At 46.1% G+C, this 22,063-nt stretch overlaps 1 protein-coding gene and 1 non-coding gene across 3 annotated transcripts in view; one reads left to right on the top strand and one right to left on the bottom strand.

Annotated features, from left to right (window-relative positions):
* LOC120933259 (hepatic lectin-like) overlaps nt 1-22,063 on the top strand; it is a 29,593-nt gene that overhangs the window by 274 nt on the left and 7,256 nt on the right. Inside the window, exons 1-5 of one of the 2 annotated variants that reach the window (XM_040346376.1) lie at nt 1,111-1,169; nt 3,336-3,440; nt 10,213-10,275; nt 16,725-16,772; nt 20,796-20,941. In XM_040346376.1, the coding sequence (XP_040202310.1) occupies nt 1,154-1,169; nt 3,336-3,440; nt 10,213-10,275; nt 16,725-16,772; nt 20,796-20,941 (378 nt within the window). In that variant the 5' untranslated portion in view covers nt 1,111-1,153. Of the gene's footprint in view, nt 1-1,110; nt 1,170-3,335; nt 3,441-10,212; nt 10,276-16,724; nt 16,773-20,795; nt 20,942-22,063 lie in introns of those variants that run through there. The other variant, XM_040346375.1, reaches the window with a different exon arrangement.
* Nucleotides 14,073-14,145, bottom strand: TRNAK-CUU. Its single transcript has one exon. It is a non-coding gene; the product is annotated as a tRNA-Lys (tRNA).

Below are 22,063 nucleotides of genomic sequence, written 5' to 3'. Positions count from 1 at the left end.
ATCCATTCTCTGTATTACTACATTTGTTATTTTGTAAAGCCAACCTAAAGAAGTAATAGAGGTCAAGCGCACGTGTGGTTTAGCCAATTATTTTCTGCAAATTAGATCTTTTTGGTCCTCGTACCCGGGGCCATAGTAGGGACGTGTTCTTTGCCTACATACTTTGTGTTAAAATGTGTCATTTTAGAAAGTTAGGAGGTATGTGCAAGGGAGGATGACATTTTTTTTACATCTCAATAAAAATTCTAAACTGTAAAGAACATCTTGTTCAAGTGGCAGTTAGCAAACTTGGGACAGACTACTACACAGACATCTACTAAGCATCTGCAGAGCTCAGAAGTCTGCTAGATTATTATTACTAAATGCATATGTCTGTTATTGTATGTCAACTCAAAATCTATTTTCCGTATGTCAGGCATCAGGTCTCACTCTATACAATTTTGTTATTTAAATCATTTTGTAAAAAAGTTAGGTGGAGATCCAGCCAGAAACAGCACATCCAGTTGTATGCTGACAATGCTAAGCTAATGGCATTGGTGTGCACAGGCTATTGCATTAGGGTGTGCACCCCAAACCGTGTGTGTATGTTATATATATGTACAAAACCAGGGTGGATAAAAATCAATGATTTTAAAAAAAATTATCAAAAGCATCAGATTGTTTTTATTTTAATCTGATTTTTTTAAATTTAAATCAGATTTCTTTTAATTTTATCAAATGTATGTTTATAAAATGCTTATGGAGTAAAAAGATAGTTTTCTATTTAAGGTACATCAATAATTTAGTTTTTTCATGGGGCTTAGTTACCGTATATACTCAAGTATAAACCAAGTTTTTCAGCACATTTTTTGTGCTGAAAATGCCCCCCATAGCTTATATTTGAGTCCCGCGCCTCACTGTGCCCATCTGCAGCCTTATGCTCTCCGGTGCTGTGATATGAAGACTAGTCGATGGCCATGTAGTGTAACAAAGCCTCCTCATCCTTGTCTGTGATAGGCTGAACACCAACGTACTGCTGGGAAACTAAGTCAGTGTTCAGTCACGGATGAGGACAAAGAGGAGGCGGGGCTTTGTTACACTACACAGCCGCCGACTAGACTGCTTATCACAGCACCAGAGATCATAAGGCTGCAGATGGACACAGTGCTGGTACATGAGTCACAGATCAGGTAGGGAGATTGGCACAGTGAGGCAAGAAATATGGGTACAGCGAGGCATGCAGATGGGCACAGTGAGGCATGCAGATGGACACAGTGAGGCTGCAAATGGGCACAGTGAGGCTGCGGCATGCAGATGGGCACAGTGAGGTTGAGTCATGCAGATGGGCACAGTGAGGCTGAGGCATGCAGATGGGCACAGTGAGTATGAGGCATGCAGATGGACACAGTGAGGCTGAGGCATGCAGATGGGCACAGTGCGGCTGAGGCATGCAGACGGACACAGTGAGGCTGCAAATGGGCACAGTGAAGCTGCAAATGGGCACAGTGAGGCTGCAGATGGGCACAATGGTGTATCCTAATTTTTTAATTACAATAGTTACACATTTCAACAAATTATAAATTATAATAAAATGAATTATCCGAATTTGAGATTGAAAATTATTTCAAATTCAAATTTGAAATTGTATTTGGATTCGAATTTGAAACATATTGCAATAAATACAGTAAGGTATTAAAGTGAAATAATATGATGATTCCTACTTAGGCTTCTTTATAGATTATAATAGAATAAAACAGAAGCTCTCTTGCTTCTGGATGGGCCCTCAGATAGCCTAGCAGCCATATGTCCCCGGGAAAAGCCCAAACTCCGGCCTAGCAGCCAGGGCAGAACAACACACATCTACCCAGATAGCCGTCCAGGTGGCACAGAACCCCAATCACCCAACTCCACCCAAATATTTTGGTTCCCCAGCAGTCCAAGGGATTTAAGAAAACCCCTGCCTTTTGGCTGAGATACCCCATATACTCCTAATCTGTCCTTGCTTTGCCCTTGTCTTATCTAATAACACCAGGTACCCGGCCACCTAGCAGCAGAAGAGAGAAGTGCAGCAATTCCAGACTTAGGGTGAATGCAATTGATCCCTAACAATGAGCCAAGGTAACTACACCTGGCAGGTGAATTTTATGAGCAACCCTACCTAAACATCAGGGTACTACAGTGTACATCGACAAATAAGGAAATGGCTTAGCCTTATCAGTCTACAGGAAGTGCTGTTGCTGGCAGGATGCCAGGATTTTTGTCTACACAGGCGAAGGTGCATTTTGCTGCCCCCCATCCATCTGACACCCCTACAACATCTTCCCGCCCTCCCACCACACTTGCCATTGTGACAGGGGAGGGGTATCTGGGCAGTGGGACAGGAGTGAGAAAGTATGACAGGAGGGGGACAACATGACAGGAGGAAGGCAGCAGGACAGAAGGGGGCAGTGTGACAATTGGGGGGCAGTGGGACAGGAGGGAGGCAGCATGACAGGAGGGGGCAGTGGGCCAGCAGGAAGGCAGTGAGACAGAAGGGGGCAGCATGATTGGTGGGGGGCAGCAAGACAAAAGGGGAAGCAGGATAGAAGAGGGGAAGCAGAGCAGAAAGGGGGCAATGTGAGAGATAGGGGCAGTGTTACAAGAGGGCGGCATCAATGCAAAAACAAGTTTTAAAAATGTCAGTTTTTCAGGAGCAGTGATTTTATTAATGCTTAAAGTGAAACAATAAAAGTGAAATATTCCTTTAAACTTCATACCTGGGGGGTGTCTATAGTATGCCTGTAAAGTAGTACATGTTTCCTGTGTTTATAACAGTCTCTGCAAAAAATGAAATTTCTAAAGGAAAAAAGTAATTTTTAAAACTACTCGGGCTATAATGAATTGTCGGGTCCCGGTAATACAGATCAACCCTCCACAAGCATGGCAATGCCAGTCCCCACCTTAGCTCCACCCCCTTTATGCATTTTACTTAATAGGTCTTAGTCGTAGAAAAAGAGATTTCTACAACTAAGCTCTATTTGATTAAATGCATTGGAGGGGGTGGTCCTAGGGTGGGGACCATCATTGCCATGCTTGTGAATGTTTCATACAATAAATGTCTATATCATTGGTTTGTCTGGTGTGTGGCATGACTTATTTTCTGGATCTGAAATCTGTAAACATGGATGGTTCAACTAGCCTCTGGCACCTGGGGCTCGAGGGGTGGTGGAGCAGAGAACCCCTTGTTCAGTATTGAATTTCGAGTTTCACTTTGTAACCAGCATTAGAAAAATAAAGCTGTAATCTGATTGGCTGCTCTGAACAAGACCAAATTTTAGCAAAAAAAGTTTAGTTAATCTAATTTTCTCTCATTGCAGATAAATGGGGATTCTTCACACAAAAATCGAACCTGATCACATATGGACTGATAGCGTTATCCTACGTGATGGTCATTGCACTCTTCATAACAGTCCTGTCACAGAGTAAGTGGTGTCTCTGGGGATAACTCCATGCTTAGCAATGTTTTTCAGAGTTGGACTTCAGCACACATGTGGATGGCTGTGCTGGGGTTCTTGCAAACAAAACCAAAATAAAGGGTCACTGTTAAAGCGGAGGTTCACCCTAAAACAAATATATACCATTACATCCAGCATACTTCCGACATCTACAGTATACAGTTTTTTTTTTTTTTTTGCCGTACATACCGTTTTATTGTTATTTTCCCCACAGCTTCCGGGTTCTGGCTCCGCGGGAGTGGGCGTTCCTATTCAGAGGTTAGATGATTGACGTCTGGTAAAAAACTTCCCCTGGCGCATAAGGCGCATGGCGAGTTTTCCGAACTCGAGTCGGCTCTATACGGCGCCTGCGCAGTCAGTTCTACATGGCGGGCGCAGGCGCCGTATAGCGCCGTATAGAGCCGACTCGCAGGTCGGCTACTTACGGAAAACTGGTGACGCTCCTTATGCGCCAGTTGAGGTTTTTCACCAGACGTCAATCATCTAACCTCTGAATAGGAACGCCCATTCCCGCGGGAGCCAGAACCCGGAAGCCGGGGGGAAAATAACAATAAAACAGTATGTACGGCAAAAAAAAAAACAGCATACTGTAGATGTCGGAAGTATGCTGGATGTAATGGTATATAGATGTTTTTGAGGGTAAACCTCCGCTTTAAACACAACATGATTGCTATGCAGACGGAGAAAGCAAAATGTATTGGTGATCCCTGGGATAGGAGCTAAGAAACACTGACCAAGCATTCATACAGCCAGCAGGTGGTGCTCTAGCTAGGCTACCCTTTACCTGCTTACCAGGCTGTTTTTAGCTCCTCTGTTTAAAACAGTCTGTTGTATATTGAGCTCAATAACTCAAACTTAAATGCACACATATAATGAATCAGAGCATTGACTCCATTAACACGCCCCCCCCCCCCCCCCGCTCAGTGCAGGAGAGTTTAGAGGAGGGTGCTGAACAGTGGTAAGTCCAAAATGATGTGCCACGAGTGATCGCTGTATTAAAGTGGCAGAAAAACCAAAAATAACAGTGTGATATATTGCAACTTCTTAGATGTGGTACCTGCATTCGTTTTTCTTTTATGGTTCGGCTTTTTTGTGGCCTTTATTTTCACCTAGTGATCCAATCGTAAGTCTATTATTGAACATCTTCCTTTTAAAGGCCAAGCTGTCCAGCAAAAGTAGCAGTTAGGGTTGAGACACACAATTTAACACTGGAGTGCTTACAATGGTCAGCTTTACCCAACAAAAAAACTGTTGCTGTAACTGCTTAAAAAGTGTTAGCCAGAGTTCAGCTTTCATTTTTTGGCAAGACCATCTAAATGTGCTGGAGAATCTAAGGCCTCGTACACACGGCCGAGGAACTCGACGTGCCAAACACATCGAGTTCCTCGGCGAGTTCAGGGATCCGGCTCTGACCGAGTTTCTCGCTGAATTCTGCCGAGAAACTCTGTCGTGTGTACGAGGCCTAAAGCCTCAGCAGAAACCAGCTGACATTCGGCCCTTCTACCGCAGCCTGTCCAACAGAATCTAGCTGAATGGCCGGCTTCTGTCGAATGGGCATCCTGTAAAACCAGTATCTGATTGGCATCTGATCAGCGTTGGCTGCCAGCGCTGACCAGTGTGTTCTGGCGGGGAGAGAGTTCCCCTGTCAGAACACAGTAGCTCTAACATCGGATAGTTAGTGTGACGAGATCCTTCCTCGCCCAGGTCCTGCTCTCCCGACACTCCTCTGCTACCAGTGAGTCAGCTTGCAGATTGCAACGTCTGATGGTCCAGTCATCCAAGGTTCCGGGATCCGAATTACAGCTATGTGCCATTCGGACCCATTAAGAACAAACACCAGGCAGGCTGTATGTAAGTTCCAACAGGACTCTTTATTTCAAGTACACAGCACACTTTTATACAGAATTTTGGAACATCCCACTCCCAACAACCGCTTTCCTATTGGTCAATTGTAAAGTATATCCAGTCTTCACTCAGGTCCCCCTTGACCATGCAAATGAGGACTTGAAATTGTCAACAGGGATTGGTCCAATAGCTTGGATAGAAAGACTTGTGTATTGAGACAGAAGCCCCAGGGGGTAATCAATGTACACAATAACCTGGTTCCAGCTAGACGGCCTGACTCCGACACCCGCTCTTAACCTGCAGAACACAATAAAAGGTATTTCGCAAGCTGGTTCCACTTAGCATTTCAAAAGCCTTGCATTGAATGTCCCTCTCCTGTGTAACATATGTCAAGTAGAAACACTTTAATATCTCAAGGTCCATGACATTACTTCCCCTGGGAACCAGTCCAACAGCCGCAGTGGGACCCAAACGGGTCAACTCGAGGATGTTGGAAAAGTAGTCTTAAAGTTCCAGGACTGTGCTGGGATGACCCATCTGCCTTCCTGTTTTGAGGTCCTGGCCCATAATCGGACGGCAAGAGGCTCACATTCAGTCCTCTCCAAAAGCCCCTGTCCCGGCTAGGTCTGTCACACATCTCCCCCTTTGGCAGGAGACTAACACTGGGAGAGACCCCAATTTCGGTACCCACCCAGTACCCCAGATACCTTGTCCCAAAGAGAGCATTACTCACCCAGCCAATCTCTGCCTCTCTCAGAGAACACGCCTGCCGCTGGGGAGAGGCCTGGACTGGCCCTTCTCCCTGGAGTCCTTTCAGCCGCTGGAGAGAAGACAGGGTGGCTGGGCTCAGTTCATCATGCCATTGGGAATCTGGGCCAACTGGCCACCATTCCTGGGGTATACCAGTGGAGACTGCAGTCCCATCCACTGATGCTAGGTAAAAATCCCCCGGTGCTTGCAAAGCAAAGCCGACATCCTCCTGTCTCAGTGCCGCACCATTTTCTGGGGTTGTGTCTGTGGAGATCGGAGTCCCATCCACTACCACAGGAACCCCCTCTTCTGTTAGTTGAGAGCAGAGGCCCGGGGCACTCTGCTCTGTTGCCAGCTCTTCCGCTGGGTTGCTGTGAGTGGGGACCACAGTCCCATCCACCGATATCCGCTCAAGCTGTAGTTGTGTGCAGCAGCCAGTAGCATCCTGCCCTGCTGCCAGTGATTCAGCTGGGAGTAACAGCTTTACTACCTCAGCTTGTTGCTGGGGAGGGGGGCCAACCGCCCCGGCTCCCTGGAACTCCACAGTTGGTCCCAGTGCTGGGCAGAGATGGCTAGCATTCTGCCCTGTTGCCAGCACTTTTGCTGGGGGTGCATAATCCATAACATCCTCTGAACAGTCAATACATTCTGTAATCTGTGGCTGGGGAGTGATCGCCATCTTCTCACCCTGAGCCTCCAGAACTGCCACGGGGGTGGGGCAGAGGTCTTGATCCCTCTGTCCGGTGACCAGTGCTTCAGCTGAGGAAGTTCCTTGTAACTCCACAAATACTGCCCTTGGTGCTGGGCAGAGCACAGTGAAGTTTGGCCCTGATACCAGTTCTTCTGTTGGAGGCTCCCCAGGTTGTTCTTCCTCAGCAGAAAAGTCTATCAAATCCCCTGTCTCTACAACTGGTGTCTGGGGATAGAGGTTCACCATCTCCTGTCCATGGAACCCAGAAGATGCTATGGGTACTGAGCAGAGGTTAGCAGAGCTCGGCCCTGCGGTCAGCACTTCAGCTTTGGGAATGGCAAGCTCCCGATTTTCCACTGCTGATTCATCAGCCAGGATTTCATCACTGTCAGCTGATATTTCCTCATAGTCCCAGGTAAAGGGAACCTCACCCTGCTGCTGAGCGGAGTCTAGCAGCTGTTTGTAGGCGATTTCCAGTTCCCATTCCTGAGCGGCCAGGAATTCCAAATCTTCCTGTAACCAGTGCACTTCCGGAACATTCAGTCTTCGCTCTCTGTGCTCCATTATTTCCTCCCAACGCCACTCCCGATCGCTCCCAAAGTTGGGATCCCTGGACATCCTCCAATACAACAATCCCAGGCCATCATAGTCAAAGCCTTCCGTGGGGCTGTCATCCGCTGACCACGGGCACTCTTGGACTACATACCACCGGAGGGCTCTGTAGCTCTCGTCCAACCGCATCTCTTCCCGGATCAGCCTGCTTAACTCTGCTGTCCACTCCTGCTTTGGTTGTTCCCCCAATAACAGCATCCGTACTTCATACTGTGACCAGTACCTTACATGGATGGAGGGGAGAGCTTTTCCCTGGTGTCGCTGCTCGCGGGCTAGCGCTTCTTTCCAGAGTTCGCAGCGGATCGAATCAGACCATCCAAGCAGGACCTCCTCTGATACTGGTCCTCTGCGCTGTATCTGCTTCTCTCGCAACCTCCTTCTGAATTCCTCTTCCATGGTTACTGATATCTGTACCTCTCCTCTTCTTTCATTTGGTGCTGCTTCTTTAGGCGTTGTCACCGATCGCCGTATTTCTGCAATTCTCAGCTCCTGTTGCCGCTCTCGTTCTCTCTGTTGTCGCTCTCGTTCTCTCTCATCCTGCCGCTGGAGGTCTCTAATGGTATTCTGTATGGCGGTCTCTGATGGGTTCGCACCATATAATGCCAACCGCTGTTGAACTCGCTGCTGGAACAAGTCTTCAACTGACCGGGGTCCTGCATCACCATCCCTCTGATCCATCTCGGCTAGCGCAATGATCAGGGTGGCCTTGTTCTTCCCACCGGTCCCTCCACGGCTCTCAAGCAAGTCTTTTAGCATGGTTCTCCTCCAGGCTGCATAGCTGGTCATTCATGGTGGTGGTTTGGAGTTGTCCCAGTAACCGGAGAGCAAATCCCACCGCTGCCAACCAATGTGACGAGATCCTTCCTCGCCCAGGTCCTGCTCTCCCGACACTCCTCTGCTACCAGTGAGTCAGCTTGCAGATTGCAACGTCTGATGGTCCAGTCATCCAAGGTTCCGGGATCCGAATTACAGCTATGTGCCATTCGGACCCATTAAGAACAAACACCAGGCAGGCTGTATGTAAGTTCCAACAGGACTCTTTATTTCAAGTACACAGCACACTTTTATACAGAATTTTGGAACATCCCACTCCCAACAACCGCTTTCCTATTGGTCAATTGTAAAGTATATCCAGTCTTCACTCAGGTCCCCCTTGACCATGCAAATGAGGACTTGAAATTGTCAACAGGGATTGGTCCAATAGCTTGGATAGAAAGACTTGTGTATTGAGACAGAAGCCCCAGGGGGTAATCAATGTACACAATAACCTGGTTCCAGCTAGACGGCCTGACTCCGACACCCGCTCTTAACCTGCAGAACACAATAAAAGGTATTTCGCAAGCTGGTTCCACTTAGCATTTCAAAAGCCTTGCATTGAATGTCCCTCTCCTGTGTAACATATGTCAAGTAGAAACACTTTAATATCTCAAGGTCCATGACAGTTAGTACAGTGAGCTCCTCAGATTTTTTTTTTGCATTCAGCATGTACTAGTCTTAACACTATCCTCTCTCCAGACTGACAGATGCTGCTGTCCAAAGGCTTCTCTATCCAGACTGGAGACACCCTAAAACAGGAAGTGTGTTACTGGCCAGATTGCCAAGTGAAAATAAAGGAAGAAAATGATTAACCGGTTACCGATCGGCTCACACAGATATACTGCAGCAGAATGGCTTTCCTGGGTGAAATCCTGTATATATACAGCTTTGCCCAGGAGAGCCACCAGAGGGCATGTGAGCTCCACCGGAGGCACGTGCAATCACCTGCTGCACGGTGGGGAACACCAATGTACATAGCTGACAGGCACGAACTTCACTGGCCACGTGTGATTGCGTGCACGAGCGCCAACATGTGGATTTGAGTGTGTAAGCACACAAATCCCTGTGCTGTTAGAGGAGAGAGGACAGATTGTGTGTTTCTACAAAGTAGAAACAGCGACCTGTCATCTCTCCTAGTCATTCCCCTTCCCACACAGTTAAAACACAGCGAGTGAACACACACTTAACCTCTTGATCGGACCCTAGTGTTAACCCCTTCCCTGCCAGTGACATTTATACAGTAATCAGTGCATTTTTATAGCACTGATCGCTCTATAAATGCCAATGGTCCCTAAAATGTGTCAAAAGTGTCCGATCTGTCGTCGCAATACTACTAAAAATCACAGATCACCACCATTACTAGTAAAAAAAACGCCATAAAAATGCCATAAATATTTCCCAAAGTTTGTAGATGCTATAACTTTTGTGCAAACCAATCAATATACGCTTATTGTGTTTTTTTTTACCAAAAATATGTAGAAGAATACATGTTGGCTTAAACTGATAAAAGAATTTAAAGAATTTTTTTTTTTGTGGGGGGGGGGTATTTATTATAGCAAAAAGTAAAAAATATATATTTTTCTTCCTGTTCTTCTGTCTGTAACTACACACAGTAATGCAAGGCTTTCTCCCTGGTGTGGAGAAAGCCTCTTGAGGGGGGAGGGGCTGAGCAGGAAAGTCAGGACGCTCTCTACTTTGCAGATAGAGAAAGGAGCTGTGTTAGTGGGCGCCCTGACACTCCTGCTCACCCCCTCCCCCTCAAGAGGCTTTCTCCACACCAGGGAGAAAGCCTCGCATTACGGTGTGTAGTTACAGACAGAAGAACAGGAAGTGAGCATTTCTCAGAAGAAATAAGGACATTTAAAAGCAAAATGGAAGGATGAGGTAAGTGAAGGAGGACTGCACTAAGGTAAAGGAAGCTATTTAGGGAAAACATTTCTTACCTTTACAACCCCTTTAAGTTTCTCTATGTGTCTTTTCTTCTGTCAGTGACAGTCTACTCATTTTTTAATTCTTGCCTTTTAGAGAATCCATCTCAAATGGCTACCATGGCTAGTAAGAATGACGTCCAGAGCTTGGACTCAACTGGTAAGTTTGTTTTATGCTTTTCATGGTTTTAAAGTTAGAGTCTTAGGGCCAGATTCAGATACAATTACGTTGCTCCACGGCAGCGTAACGTATCTGATTTACGTTACACCGCCGCAGGTTTACAGCGTAAGTGCCTGATTCTCAAAACTCTTACCTGTAAACTTGCGGCGGTGTAACGTAAATGCGCTCGGCGCAAGCCCGCCCAATTCTAATGGGGCGGGCACCATTTAAATTAGGCGCGTTCCCACGCCGAACGTACTGCGCATGCTCCGTCGGGTAAATTACCTGACGTGCATTGTGCTAAATGACGTCGCACGGACGTCATTTGTTTAGACGTTAACGTAAATGGCGCCCAGCGCCATTCACGGAAGACTTACGCAAACGACATGGTTTTTTAAATTTCGACGCGGGAACGACGGCCATACTTAACATGGCTTAGAACAACTAGGGCTCAGCCCTAATTTTACGCGGCGTAACTCGACGGAAACAACGTAAAGTTAGATCGACGGGCAGCGCGGACGTTCGGGGATCGCCGTAACTAGTCATTTGCATATTCTACGCCAACCGCAATGGCCTCGCCACCTAGCGGCCGGCCTAGAATTGCATCCTTAACTACTTCCTTACTGGGCACTTAAAGCCCCTTCCTGCCCAGAGGACTTTTTGCGATTTGGCACTGCGTCGCTTTAACTGACAATTGCGCGGTCGTGCGACGTGGCTCCCAAACAAAATTGACGTCCTTTTTTTCCCACAAATAGAGCTTTCTTTTGGTGGTATTTGATAACCTCTGCGGTTTTTATTTTTTGCGCTATAAACAAAAATAGAGCGACAATTTTGAAAAAGTCTAGGCCGATACGTATTCTACATATTTTTAGTAAAAAAAAAAAAAATCGCAATAAGCGACTGGTTTGCGCAAACGTTATAGCGCCTACAAAATAAGGGACAGAATTATTATTTTTTATTATTTATTTTTTTACTAGTAATGGCGGCGATCTGCGATTTTTATTGCGACTGCGACATTATGGCGGACACATTTTTGGGACCATTCACATTTATACTACAATCAGTGCTATAAATATGCACTAATTACTGTATAAATGTGACTGGCAGGGAAGGGGTTAACACTAAGGGGTGAGGAAGGGGTTAAATGTATCCCCTATATAGTGTTCTAACTGTGGGGGAAGGGGGGTGACTGGGGGAGGTGACCGATCTGTGTCTCTATATACAAGAGACACAGATCGGTCTCCTTTCTCCCTGACAGCACCGCTGTCTGTGAGAGCCGGCAACGAGAAATTATCTCATATGTAAACATATGAGATCATCTCTCATTGGCCGCACAGATCGCCTAGCAAACGGCCACTCCGATTGGCCATTCACGGCGATCTGTGATTGGCTGTGTCCAAGGGACACGGCCAGCACAGAAATTCCCCGCTGCACGCTCGGGAGCGCGCGCGGGGAACGCGGAAAGGGGCGGACGTCAAATGACGGCGCCCCAGAGAAGTAGAACCACCCTGCGGCCATATATAGTCGTACGGCCGTCGGGAAGTGGTTAAGATCCGACAGTGTAATTCAATTACACCTGTCGGATCTTAGGGCTAGCTATGCGTAACTGATTCTATGAATCAGTCGCATAGTTAGGACGGCCGTAACACAGAGATACGACGGCGTATCAGGAGATACGCTGTCGTATCTCTTCTGTGAATCTGGCCCTGAATGCTTGTAATTGGAGTTTGCATATCCTGCACTGTATGGCATCCTGTGGCTTATGGGCTCTTATTAGTTGCACTCTTGTGAGTATCCATTTTTACCTGTTTACATTCGCTCCAATAAAATTTTGGTAATGCACTAGGTGCTTGCACCTTTCTGTTTGTTTGTTTTTACATTTACTATAAGGTGACCAGATTTAAAAAATATTTAATCCGGGGACATATTTTTTTTAATTGGCAAAGGGTAAACTATTTTAAAAGCATATTTTTCTCAAATGATATATGCAGTGTATGTGGTATGTGTTTATGGAATGATTGTTGAATGTATTTCTCACATTTTGTCCATAAATAAAGATAAAAAAATATTGCTTAGAATTTTTTGAGATATGACTATCAAATGTTTTGAAGATAAGACAGAGGGCAAAGTTTAGGAGTGCATTACATAAAGAATGCAGGGCTCAGCTGTGACCAGCAATGCAGCCTCATGTGTGCCCAGAAATGCAGCCTCATGTGTGCCCAGAAATGCAGTCTCGCTTTTGCCCAGAAATGCAGCCTCGCGTGTGCCCAGAAATGCAGCCTCGCGTGTGCAGGGGATCAGAGAAGAGAGCCGTGTTCTGCTGAAAATGGCTGGAACATTGCACACATCCTGGGGTGCTGAGGCAGGAGGGGGGCCGTTCACCCCGGGTGCTACTTACTTGGGGAGGTGTCAGACCGTTATCTCCTGCTGTGTCAACTTTAAATTGATTCACCGGCCGCTTGCTGTCACACATGTCCCGCCTCCGGGACGGCTCCTACCTATGATAGACAGTACATATGTCCATTGGACAAGTGTGCTGTCTGTCAAAAGAGAAAAACAGGAGGTGGGACTTGTGCGATGCGGGCTCCCAGCAAATCAAATTAAAGTTGACATAGCAGCAGATTCCAGCCTGACACCCCCCCAGTTAGTGGCACCGGGGGCAGACGGCCAACCCTCTGCCTCGGCACCCGCCCAGGATTGACCTGCACCTTGCACTGCCCCTGCAATATAGGGACAGACGGGCTCTGTGGACGTCTGGTCACCCTAAGTTACAAGTCAAATAGGTTTTATTGTTTTAATTACACCATAACATTGATCTGAAAGGCATTTGAAGCAGACCTTCACTTAGCAATATATTTGTCAGGTGAGTCATTATGAAATAATTAACCACATAAAAGATTTACTCGTATTTAAGGACTAGGGATATGTGTGTCTTCAATGCTATAACCACTGTGTCAGGTCACCTGTGGCCAGGTGACAAGTGCATCCAGTTGGGGTCAGGGATGCACCACAGGGTAGTAAACCCTATAGCCGACTGCTGCTATCAGAGAGGTAGCATGAACCCAAGATTCCCCAGAGCGCGGAGTCTAAGACCCAGCTTTGTGTTCACCAGAGCCTCTAGTGGTGAGGATGGCCTTCACCGCAGCTGGATCCAGGTTGCGACCCCTGGGATCCCCTAGGTCACGCTCCGCAGGGAGAGAGGGGAAGCAGCAAGCAGGACAAGCGATAGTAATGGGTAAGCCGAGGTCAGGGCAACAGGCAGACAAGGGTAACCGAGGGACAGGCAAAAGGTCAGGGTCACAGGCAAACAGGAGAAGTCAGGGACGAGCCAAAAACGGTACACAGGAAGGTAATCGTAGCACACTGCAGACAGGAACTTAAGCTAACAACATGGTTGAACAGCACTGCAGACCTGTAGTGCAACAGTTAATATAGACTTCCTGGGATGGCCTGGGTGGGGCCATACAGGAAGAAGAGGTGATAAAAAGGCAACCAGAACAGAGTCAGGCCTCTAATGAACAGATGGAGACAGGTAAGCTGCCAGACTTTATTGTACTGTATATCCATGACACACTGCACGTGAGAACCAAAGTAAACTAATTGCAATTTTGACAACAGCAATTACATATTATGCTAACTCCAGTTAAACTTATTAGAAATCATATATGGTACGGATTTCTATAGTAATTACATTTAAAAAAAAATTATTCTACTAAGCAGTCCTAAGGTCCTTTTGGGAGAGGTAAGTGTTATGAAATTCCAACAAGTGCCAAGATGAAATAGAGGGAAAAATCTTCCGCCCAACGTGGGGCTCGAACCCACGACCCTGAGATTAAGAGTCTCATGCTCTACCGACTGAGCTAGCCGGGCAACTGAAAGGTAGATAAGGTGATAATGTTTAGGCCAGCGAAGAGGAAGTACATTAAAGTCATTGTAAAGGCAGAAAGTTTTTGTATCTTAATGCATACTATGCATTAATACAGGGGTGCCCAACCTTTTGAAAAATGAGGGCCACTTTAGCGACTTGGTAACATGGCCCACAATGAGCATAAGGGCGGATGGCAGGTCTGTGTCAACTCTGCATATGTAGAGCAGAAACAGACGCAGCCCAAACTACCCTAAGGGCCCTCCGATGTGCCCAGACAGAAGGGGACAGATACCCTTCTGTTTTTTTTAAGCAGATCAGATTGCAGATAGACAGATGTAAATGGACACAAGTCCGTTTACATCTGCTGTTCTATAGAGGTGAATGGAGAGTCTGTTTAAGTCCACCTGAAAAACAGACAGGGCAGACCCCATAGGACCAACTGTGTGAAAGGGGCCTAAGACTTCTTTCACACTGATGCACAACGTGCACCTCAACTGATCTCAATCTTCACTTCTTCCTCAGGATTCCTGCAGGTGGCTGCTGGCTGTCCTCCAGGGCTGGTACTGCTGGCTGGTACTGCCGGTGAGCTGCTGGCTAGTACTGGTACTGGTAATGCTGGTGGATACTGCTGGCTGGTACTGGTAATGCTGGTGGATACTGCTGGCTGGTACTGGTACTGCTGGTTTGTACTTCTGGCTGGTACTGATGACTGGTACTGGTATTAATGGTGGGTACTGATGACTGGTACTGCTGGCTTGTACTGGTACTGATGGCGGGTACTGGAACTAATGGCTGATACTGATACTGATGACTGGTACTGGTACAGCTGGCTGTTACTGATGACTGGCGCTGGTACTGATACTGAAGACTGGTACTGCTGGCTGGTATTGGTACTGCTGGCTGGTATTGGTACTGCTGGCTGGTACTGATGACTGGTACTTCTGGCTGGTACTGGTACTGATACTGCTGGCTGGTACTGATACTGATGGTTGCTGTCCCAGATCGTGGGTTACTGTGTCCCAAACATGCCATCCCCAAGCATCATTCTGACAGAAGCATGTGGCTGCAGTAGAGAGCATGCTTCCTGTCACAGGTGGAGTACATTTGGTATCACTCCACTCCACTTCACGTAGATGGGCGTAAATTTGGGCGGGCGTAACATATCTGATTTACGTTACGCCGCCGAAAGTTTTTCAGGCAAGTGCTTTATTCACAAAGCACTTGCGTGTAAAGTTGCGGCGGCGTAACGTAAATCACCCGGCGGAATTCAAATTCGGCGGGTAGGGGGCGTGTATCATTTAAATGAAGCGCGTCCCCGCGCCGAACGAACTGCGCATGCGCCGTCCCTAAAATATCCCAGTGTGCATTGCTCTAAATGACGTCGCAAGGACGTCATTGGTTTTGACGTGGACGTAAATTACGTCCAGCACCATTCACGGACGACTTACGCAAACAACGTCATTTTTAAAATTTTTGACGCGGGAACGACGCCCATACTTAACATTGACTGCGCCTCATAGACCCAGGGGCAACTTTACGCTGGGAAAAGCCTAAGTAAACGTCGTAACTTTACTGCGTCGGCCGTGCGTACGTTCGGGAATTCGCGTATCTAGCTAATTTGCATACTCGACGGGAAAATCGACGGAAGCGCCACCTAGCGGGCAAAAAAAAAATTGCAGTTAAGATCCGACGGCGTAAGAGAATTACGCCTGTCGGATCTAATGGATATCTATGCGAAACTGATTCTAAGAATCAGTCGCATAGATACGACAGCACAACGCTGAGATACGACGGCGTATCTGGAGATACGCCGTCGTATCTCCGTTGTGAATCTGGGCCTATGTTTGTATGGAGATGTTTATGGACAATGCAGAACCATCTGATGAACAGCACACTAGGTGGTCAGGTTAAATAAGTTGAGTGACTGGCCTTTTCCGATTTCCCCTGACCCAGACAGGAGGATAGCATGTTAAGCCTCGTACACACGGTCGGACATCCGACAAACTTTCCCTCTGATTTTTGTCCGAAGTGAGTTGTCCGGTCACACCCATAGCATACACACGCTCGGACTTTTCTGCAAACTTTTCTAAAACTTTCCCAACATCACGTGGTTTTTCTGCTCTTTACCGCCACCCTTTGGTTAACTTCTGCTATTGTTGGTTGATTTTTACATTGGTTCTGAGCATGCGTATTTGCACTTTGTACAAAAGTCTGATGGCTTGCTGTACACACGGTCGGACTAGGCACCATCGGACTTTTGTTGTCGAAAAGTTTGTCCGTTTGCAGAACTTTTTGTCCGATGAAACCCGAAAAAGTTGGTCCGAAGCGTACACAAGATCGGACAAATTTAAAAACTTGTTGATTTTGAAGTTTGTTGGCCGAAAGTCCGACCGTGGGTACGGGCCTTTAGAATGATCATTTGGAGGCCACACACCTGACCACCATTGAATCTTCATAGACAACAAGAGATAGATCATTTCTCATGAATTGCACCATGGAACACATGCATTCATTTATATTCTGTATATAATATTAAAATATTGTTAATATATTGTGAAAATTATGGTTTACTCTCTTACAGTTGGTAACCTGTCACTAAAAATGAAGCAAATGGAACGGGATGTAAAAAGTAAGATTTTATTTATTGTGTGTCTCCATTTGGGAGATCTCACCAGGCAAGAAGCGAAGGGTCATTTTTCCAACATGAACATAGCAGTAGACTATGTTAGAACTTATTTTAGTTATTAATTGCTGTTTTCTGCAATACTGAGGAAATTCCTATTTTCTTTCTTTTTGTCAAGGAACCTGTTGGAAAATTAATAGCCGAAGAACGCCAGAATACATTCAGAAACAAGCACTGTTTGGGCATTCTAAAAGGTGGCAGTGCCTGCTGTCAGAATACAATAGACCACTGTTATCATGGGTGGGGAAGCCTCACTACATCTGAGCACCACAAACCAAAAACACCATTTAATTAATTTGTATTATTCAAAGCAAACTCCCTCATCCTTGCATGTAACATCTCCATGTTTTATTTTGGTGAGAAATCTCTTTAAAAAAAAAAAAAACTGTTAGCATTTCTGGCCGTGACCATCTTGAGTAAGGGCAAATGATTTATGTAGCATTTACTTCCTGCCTTTAGCTCAAGTATGCATGCAGGTGTTCCATCAGATTAGGAGACCCGTCAGAATGTGTAAGGGAAGTGATGTTTCATCGCCGCCATTTTGCTACACCCTGCACCTGTCCACAGTAAGGATACACTGAGGCCGCGTACACACGGTCGGTCCAAACCGACGGCCTGAAGTCCAGTTTCATCTGTCCAAACCAACCGTGTGTACGGCTCATCGGTCTGTTGTCCTTCGGACAAAAATTATAGTACTTGCTTTGAAAATGGAACCGATGGACAGCTGACCATCGGTCAAAACCGATGGTTAGTACACAAAAGCATCGGTTCAAAACCCGCGCATGCTCAGAATCAAGTCGACGCATGCTTGGAAGCATTGAACTTCGTTTTTTTTTCAGCACGTCGTGTGTTTTACGTCACCACGTTCTGACACGATTGGGTTTTGAACTGATGGCGTGTACGCACATCAGACCATCGGTCTGCTTCAGCGGTGAACCGATGAAAACGGTCCGTCTGACCATTCTGATCGGATGGGTAGACCGTGTGTACGCGGCCTAAGAAGGCGGCACCCAAACATCTTGTTACACCCACCGGAGTCTTGCATTTCACACTTATGTTTAACAGTAAGCTGAGCTTATATAGTGAAATACAGTATTTAAAAATCAGTCTGACTGTTTAGATGTTGAATTTTAAAAGCATTGGCAAGCCTGCTGATCTCACAGGTTTGCTAATCTGGCAGAACACAGCTGCTTTTAAAATTCAACATCAAAACAGTCTGAGGGATTTCCAAATACTGACTTTTACTACATAAGAGGAGTTTACTGTTAAAAATAAGTGTGGGTGTAATAAGATGTCTACTTGCCGCCTTCTCACTGCATCCCTGCTGTGGACAAGTGCAGGGTGTACCAAGATGGCGGCAATGGAACATCACTTCTGTTACAAATTCTGATGGGTTGCCTAATTTGACGAAACACAGGTGAGTGTGCTTAGCTGAGAAAACCCCTCCTCCCCTTCTGAAGACTTCTGGGATGTATGACATCATTTGCCTAGGCAGGAAACCAGGAAGTAACTGAAGAAATGTAAAAAAAAACTTAATACAAGTAATTAACATATATTTTCCTATCGATTTACTAATGCTAGCAGCATAAAGATTAAAACTAATCAATGTTGATTGGGAGAGTGAAGTTCCAATTTTTAAGCTGTGATGTGGATACAGGGATCTCCCCACCTGCGCTATTGTATTCTGATAGTCATGACTCCCCCTCCTATCAGGATATATTGATCAGCGCTGTAGCCATTGACTGCAGCAGCTGAATGAGTGCTGGTTTTCAAGCAGGACCATTTGACAGAAGCTGGTCTATCGATTGATTTCTGCTGAACAGAGAGGGGTACACACAGATCAAAATTTGTCAGGATCCTGCTGAACCGGCCAAATTTCAATATGTGTATACCCAGCTATAGACTTACCAATTCTATTACTTTCTGATCAGTCCTGCATTGCTGAAAAAACATTTCTGACACTATCTATATATTCATACAAATATCCTGACATCATCATTAAACATAAGTATAAAGGAAAGGGAATAAGATTAAAAGTAGAACAACAGGAAAGATGCTATCACGATTCCCCTTCCCTGATAGAACTTCCTCCAAAAACTCCCAAACAGTTTCACATTCTGTAAAATTGTGTAGGCAGAGGTAATAAAAATAAAAGTAGAACTATAGGCAAAACCTTTTTTTTTTTTCCATTTTGGATAGAGTAAGGCCCCTTTCAGACTGGGGCTGGAGCCGCGGTGGCGGTAAAACGCCGCTAAAAATAGCGCCGAGATTGCCGCGGGAATCAGCCGCTAGCGGTGCGGTATTAACCCCCGCTAGCGGCCGATAAAGGGTTAATACCGCCCGCAATGCGCCTCTATAGAGGCGCATTGCTGCGGTTTCCCATTGTTTTCAATGGGAAGGAGCGGTGAAGGAGCGGTATACATGCCGCTCCTCTCACCGCTCCAAAGATGCTGCTGACGGGAGATTTTTTTGTCTCCCGCCAGCGCGTCGCCTCAGTGTGAAAGCCCTCGGGCTTTCACATTGAGTCTGCAGTGAAGGAGTTTTTCAGGCGGGATAGCAGCGCTATTTTTAGCGCTGTACCGCCTGAAAAACTCCTCAATGTGAAAGGGGCCTTAGGGAAGGTTATAACCCCTGTTAGAGTTTAGATTTTTTTCGCCATCTGTGTCCCATTTCGAAGATTTACCTTTACCTCCTGTCCCATAACCAATCAGGAAGTGAGAGGAAATCCCTGCAAATTAAGGGAATTTCTTAGGGTCACCATAAATAGTGTCCCCAGTGGAAGATTTCCCCAATATTACTTTTCTGGGGACAACCCAAATTTGTCATTATCTTTTGCTTTCAATGATAATGGTAAACAGGACAAACAGAGAAGATGAATCTCCTTAACTGGAGCACAGACAGCAATAAAAACTGACAAACATTCTAATCCTTCTCCACTCTATCCTAAACTGATATAAAAGTTTTGCCTTTAGTTATATTTTAAGGCCCCTTTTACACAATCAGCCCAATCAGATCCGCCTGTCTGCTTTTCAGGCAGATCTGAGCGGGCTACTCATTGACTTCTATGGGCAGGCAGATTTCAGTGGAGATGTGTCTGCTGACACCCGCCTGCCAATCCTTCAGACGGATGGCGATACCTTCGCCAATCCGTCCAGCAGATTGGATTGGATGGGATCTGATGAAAATGGACAGGCGGTCCATTTTCAACCGATCTCCCCATAGAGGACAGCAGGGTTCTGACAGGTCCATCTTAGCACAGTGAGCAGAGACGGGCTTGTCATCTGCCTGCTCAGTGGGGAACGGAGCGATCCTCTGCTGAGCTAGCGGAGATCGTCCTGCGGATCTGCCCGGTGTGAAAGAGGCCTAAAGCTTTGTACACATGATCGATTTTTGGCCAACTGAGTGTCAGACCTTTGTCAAAAGGGTGTGTGCCTGGATTTTGTCTTCCATACTAACAGCACACAATTGTCCGCCAACATACACAAATGTAGTGATGAACTACGTGAAATCTCAGCTCTTGAGCATCACCCTTTGGGTACCTTCTGCTAATGTCGTGTTTGGTGAGCTTTGATTCCAAGCATGCGTGTTTGTACTTTGGACTTTTGCATGACAGACTTTTGTACAGACGACACGAAAACTAGACCGTTGTCTGCTGAAAATTTACTAGTCTGCCATCCAACATTTGTTGGTCAAAAGTTGGACAACAATTGTCTGAAGGAGCGTAATAACCGTCGGATTTTAGGCCAACAGTCTGTCATCAGACAATCCCCTGCCAACAGTCAGATCGTGTGTACAAGGCTCTGGACTTTATGGGGTCTATTTATAAATGTTTATACACAAGATTGACACAACTTTCCTCCAAGATTCAAACATTTTATTGGATTCTATTGCAAAAATTTCAGTGAAAGTTGTATAAATCTTATCTAAAAAAAGTTAAATAGACCCAAATCTTTGTGTTTTTTTTCCCAGAGGCAACCACCTGTGAGACCGGCTGGCAACTTTTCCAAGGCAGCTGCTACTTTTTTACAAGCACCAGATCTAACTGGATGAAGGCCAGGACTACTTGTGTAATTAAACATGCAGACTTAGCTGTAATTACTAGTGAGGAAGAACAGGTGAGCTCTTCATTATCACACTGAACTTTATAGCCTCTTTTACACCCAGAGCTGGTGCAAGGATTTTTGACACCTTAGCTTAGGTGAAACCTAATTTTTCCGCCCCCTCTTACTCCACCCCCTTTTCCCTGCTCATGTATACTCTCACATTTTTAATTAAGTGCCCATTAAATGCAGCCTACCAGCCCCCATCAATGCAGCCTAATAGCCCCCATAAATGCAGCCTACCAGCCACCATCAATGCAGCCTACCAGCCCCCCATCAATAAATGTTTGTTGCTTCTATTCTTTGGGAGTCAGGACACAAACACAGTGCTCCCCCACCGCTGCACCTCTGACACTACAGTATGTGCGAATCTAGCGGTAGCTGCCTGCTGATGCTGAGACTTAGTTGCTTACTGCAGAGAGAAGAGATTAAAGCGGAGGTTCACCCATGAAGAACACATTTTCCCCTTAGATTAATGCTTGTTTTGTCTAGGGGAATCGGCTAGTTGTTTTAAAATATGAGCTGTACTTACCGTTTACGAGCTGCATCTTCTCCGTCGCTTCCGGGTATGGGCTGCGGGAGTGGGCGTTCCTTCTCGATTGACAGTCTTTCGAGAGGCTTCCGACGGTCGCATCCATCGCGTCACGATTTTCCGAAAGAAGCCGAACGTCGGTGCGCAGGCGCAGTATAGAGCCGCACCGACGTTCGGCTTCTTTCGGCTACTAGTGACGCGATGGATGCGACCGTCGGAAGCCTCTCGGAAGACTGTCAATCAAGAAGGAACGCCCGCTCCCGAAGACCCATACCCGGAAGCGACTCGTAAACGGTAAGTACGGATCATATTTTAAAACAACTAGCCGATTCCCCTAGACAAAACGAGCAGGAATCTAAGGGGAAAATGTGTTCTTCATGGGTGAACCTCCGCTTACCTCGAAAACGGGTAAGTACTGCTCATATTTTAAAACAAATAGCCGATTCCCCTAGACAAAACGAGGGGAAAAGAGGAAAAAAAACACAAATGGGTGAATTAAGAACAACAGTGGCTGGTTTGTCTAGTGGTAGCAACGGCCTGACTCTCCCTTATGTTTCAAAGGCAGCGGAAGGGGAAGTATATATGCATCGGCTGTGATGCTTTAC

This window comes from Rana temporaria, chromosome 3, assembly GCF_905171775.1.
Source record: "Rana temporaria chromosome 3, aRanTem1.1, whole genome shotgun sequence".
In the NCBI taxonomy this organism is placed as follows: Eukaryota; Metazoa; Chordata; class Amphibia; order Anura; family Ranidae; genus Rana; species Rana temporaria.
Note: the sequence above shows the minus strand (reverse complement) of the source record. Positions and strands in the feature narration are given on the sequence as shown.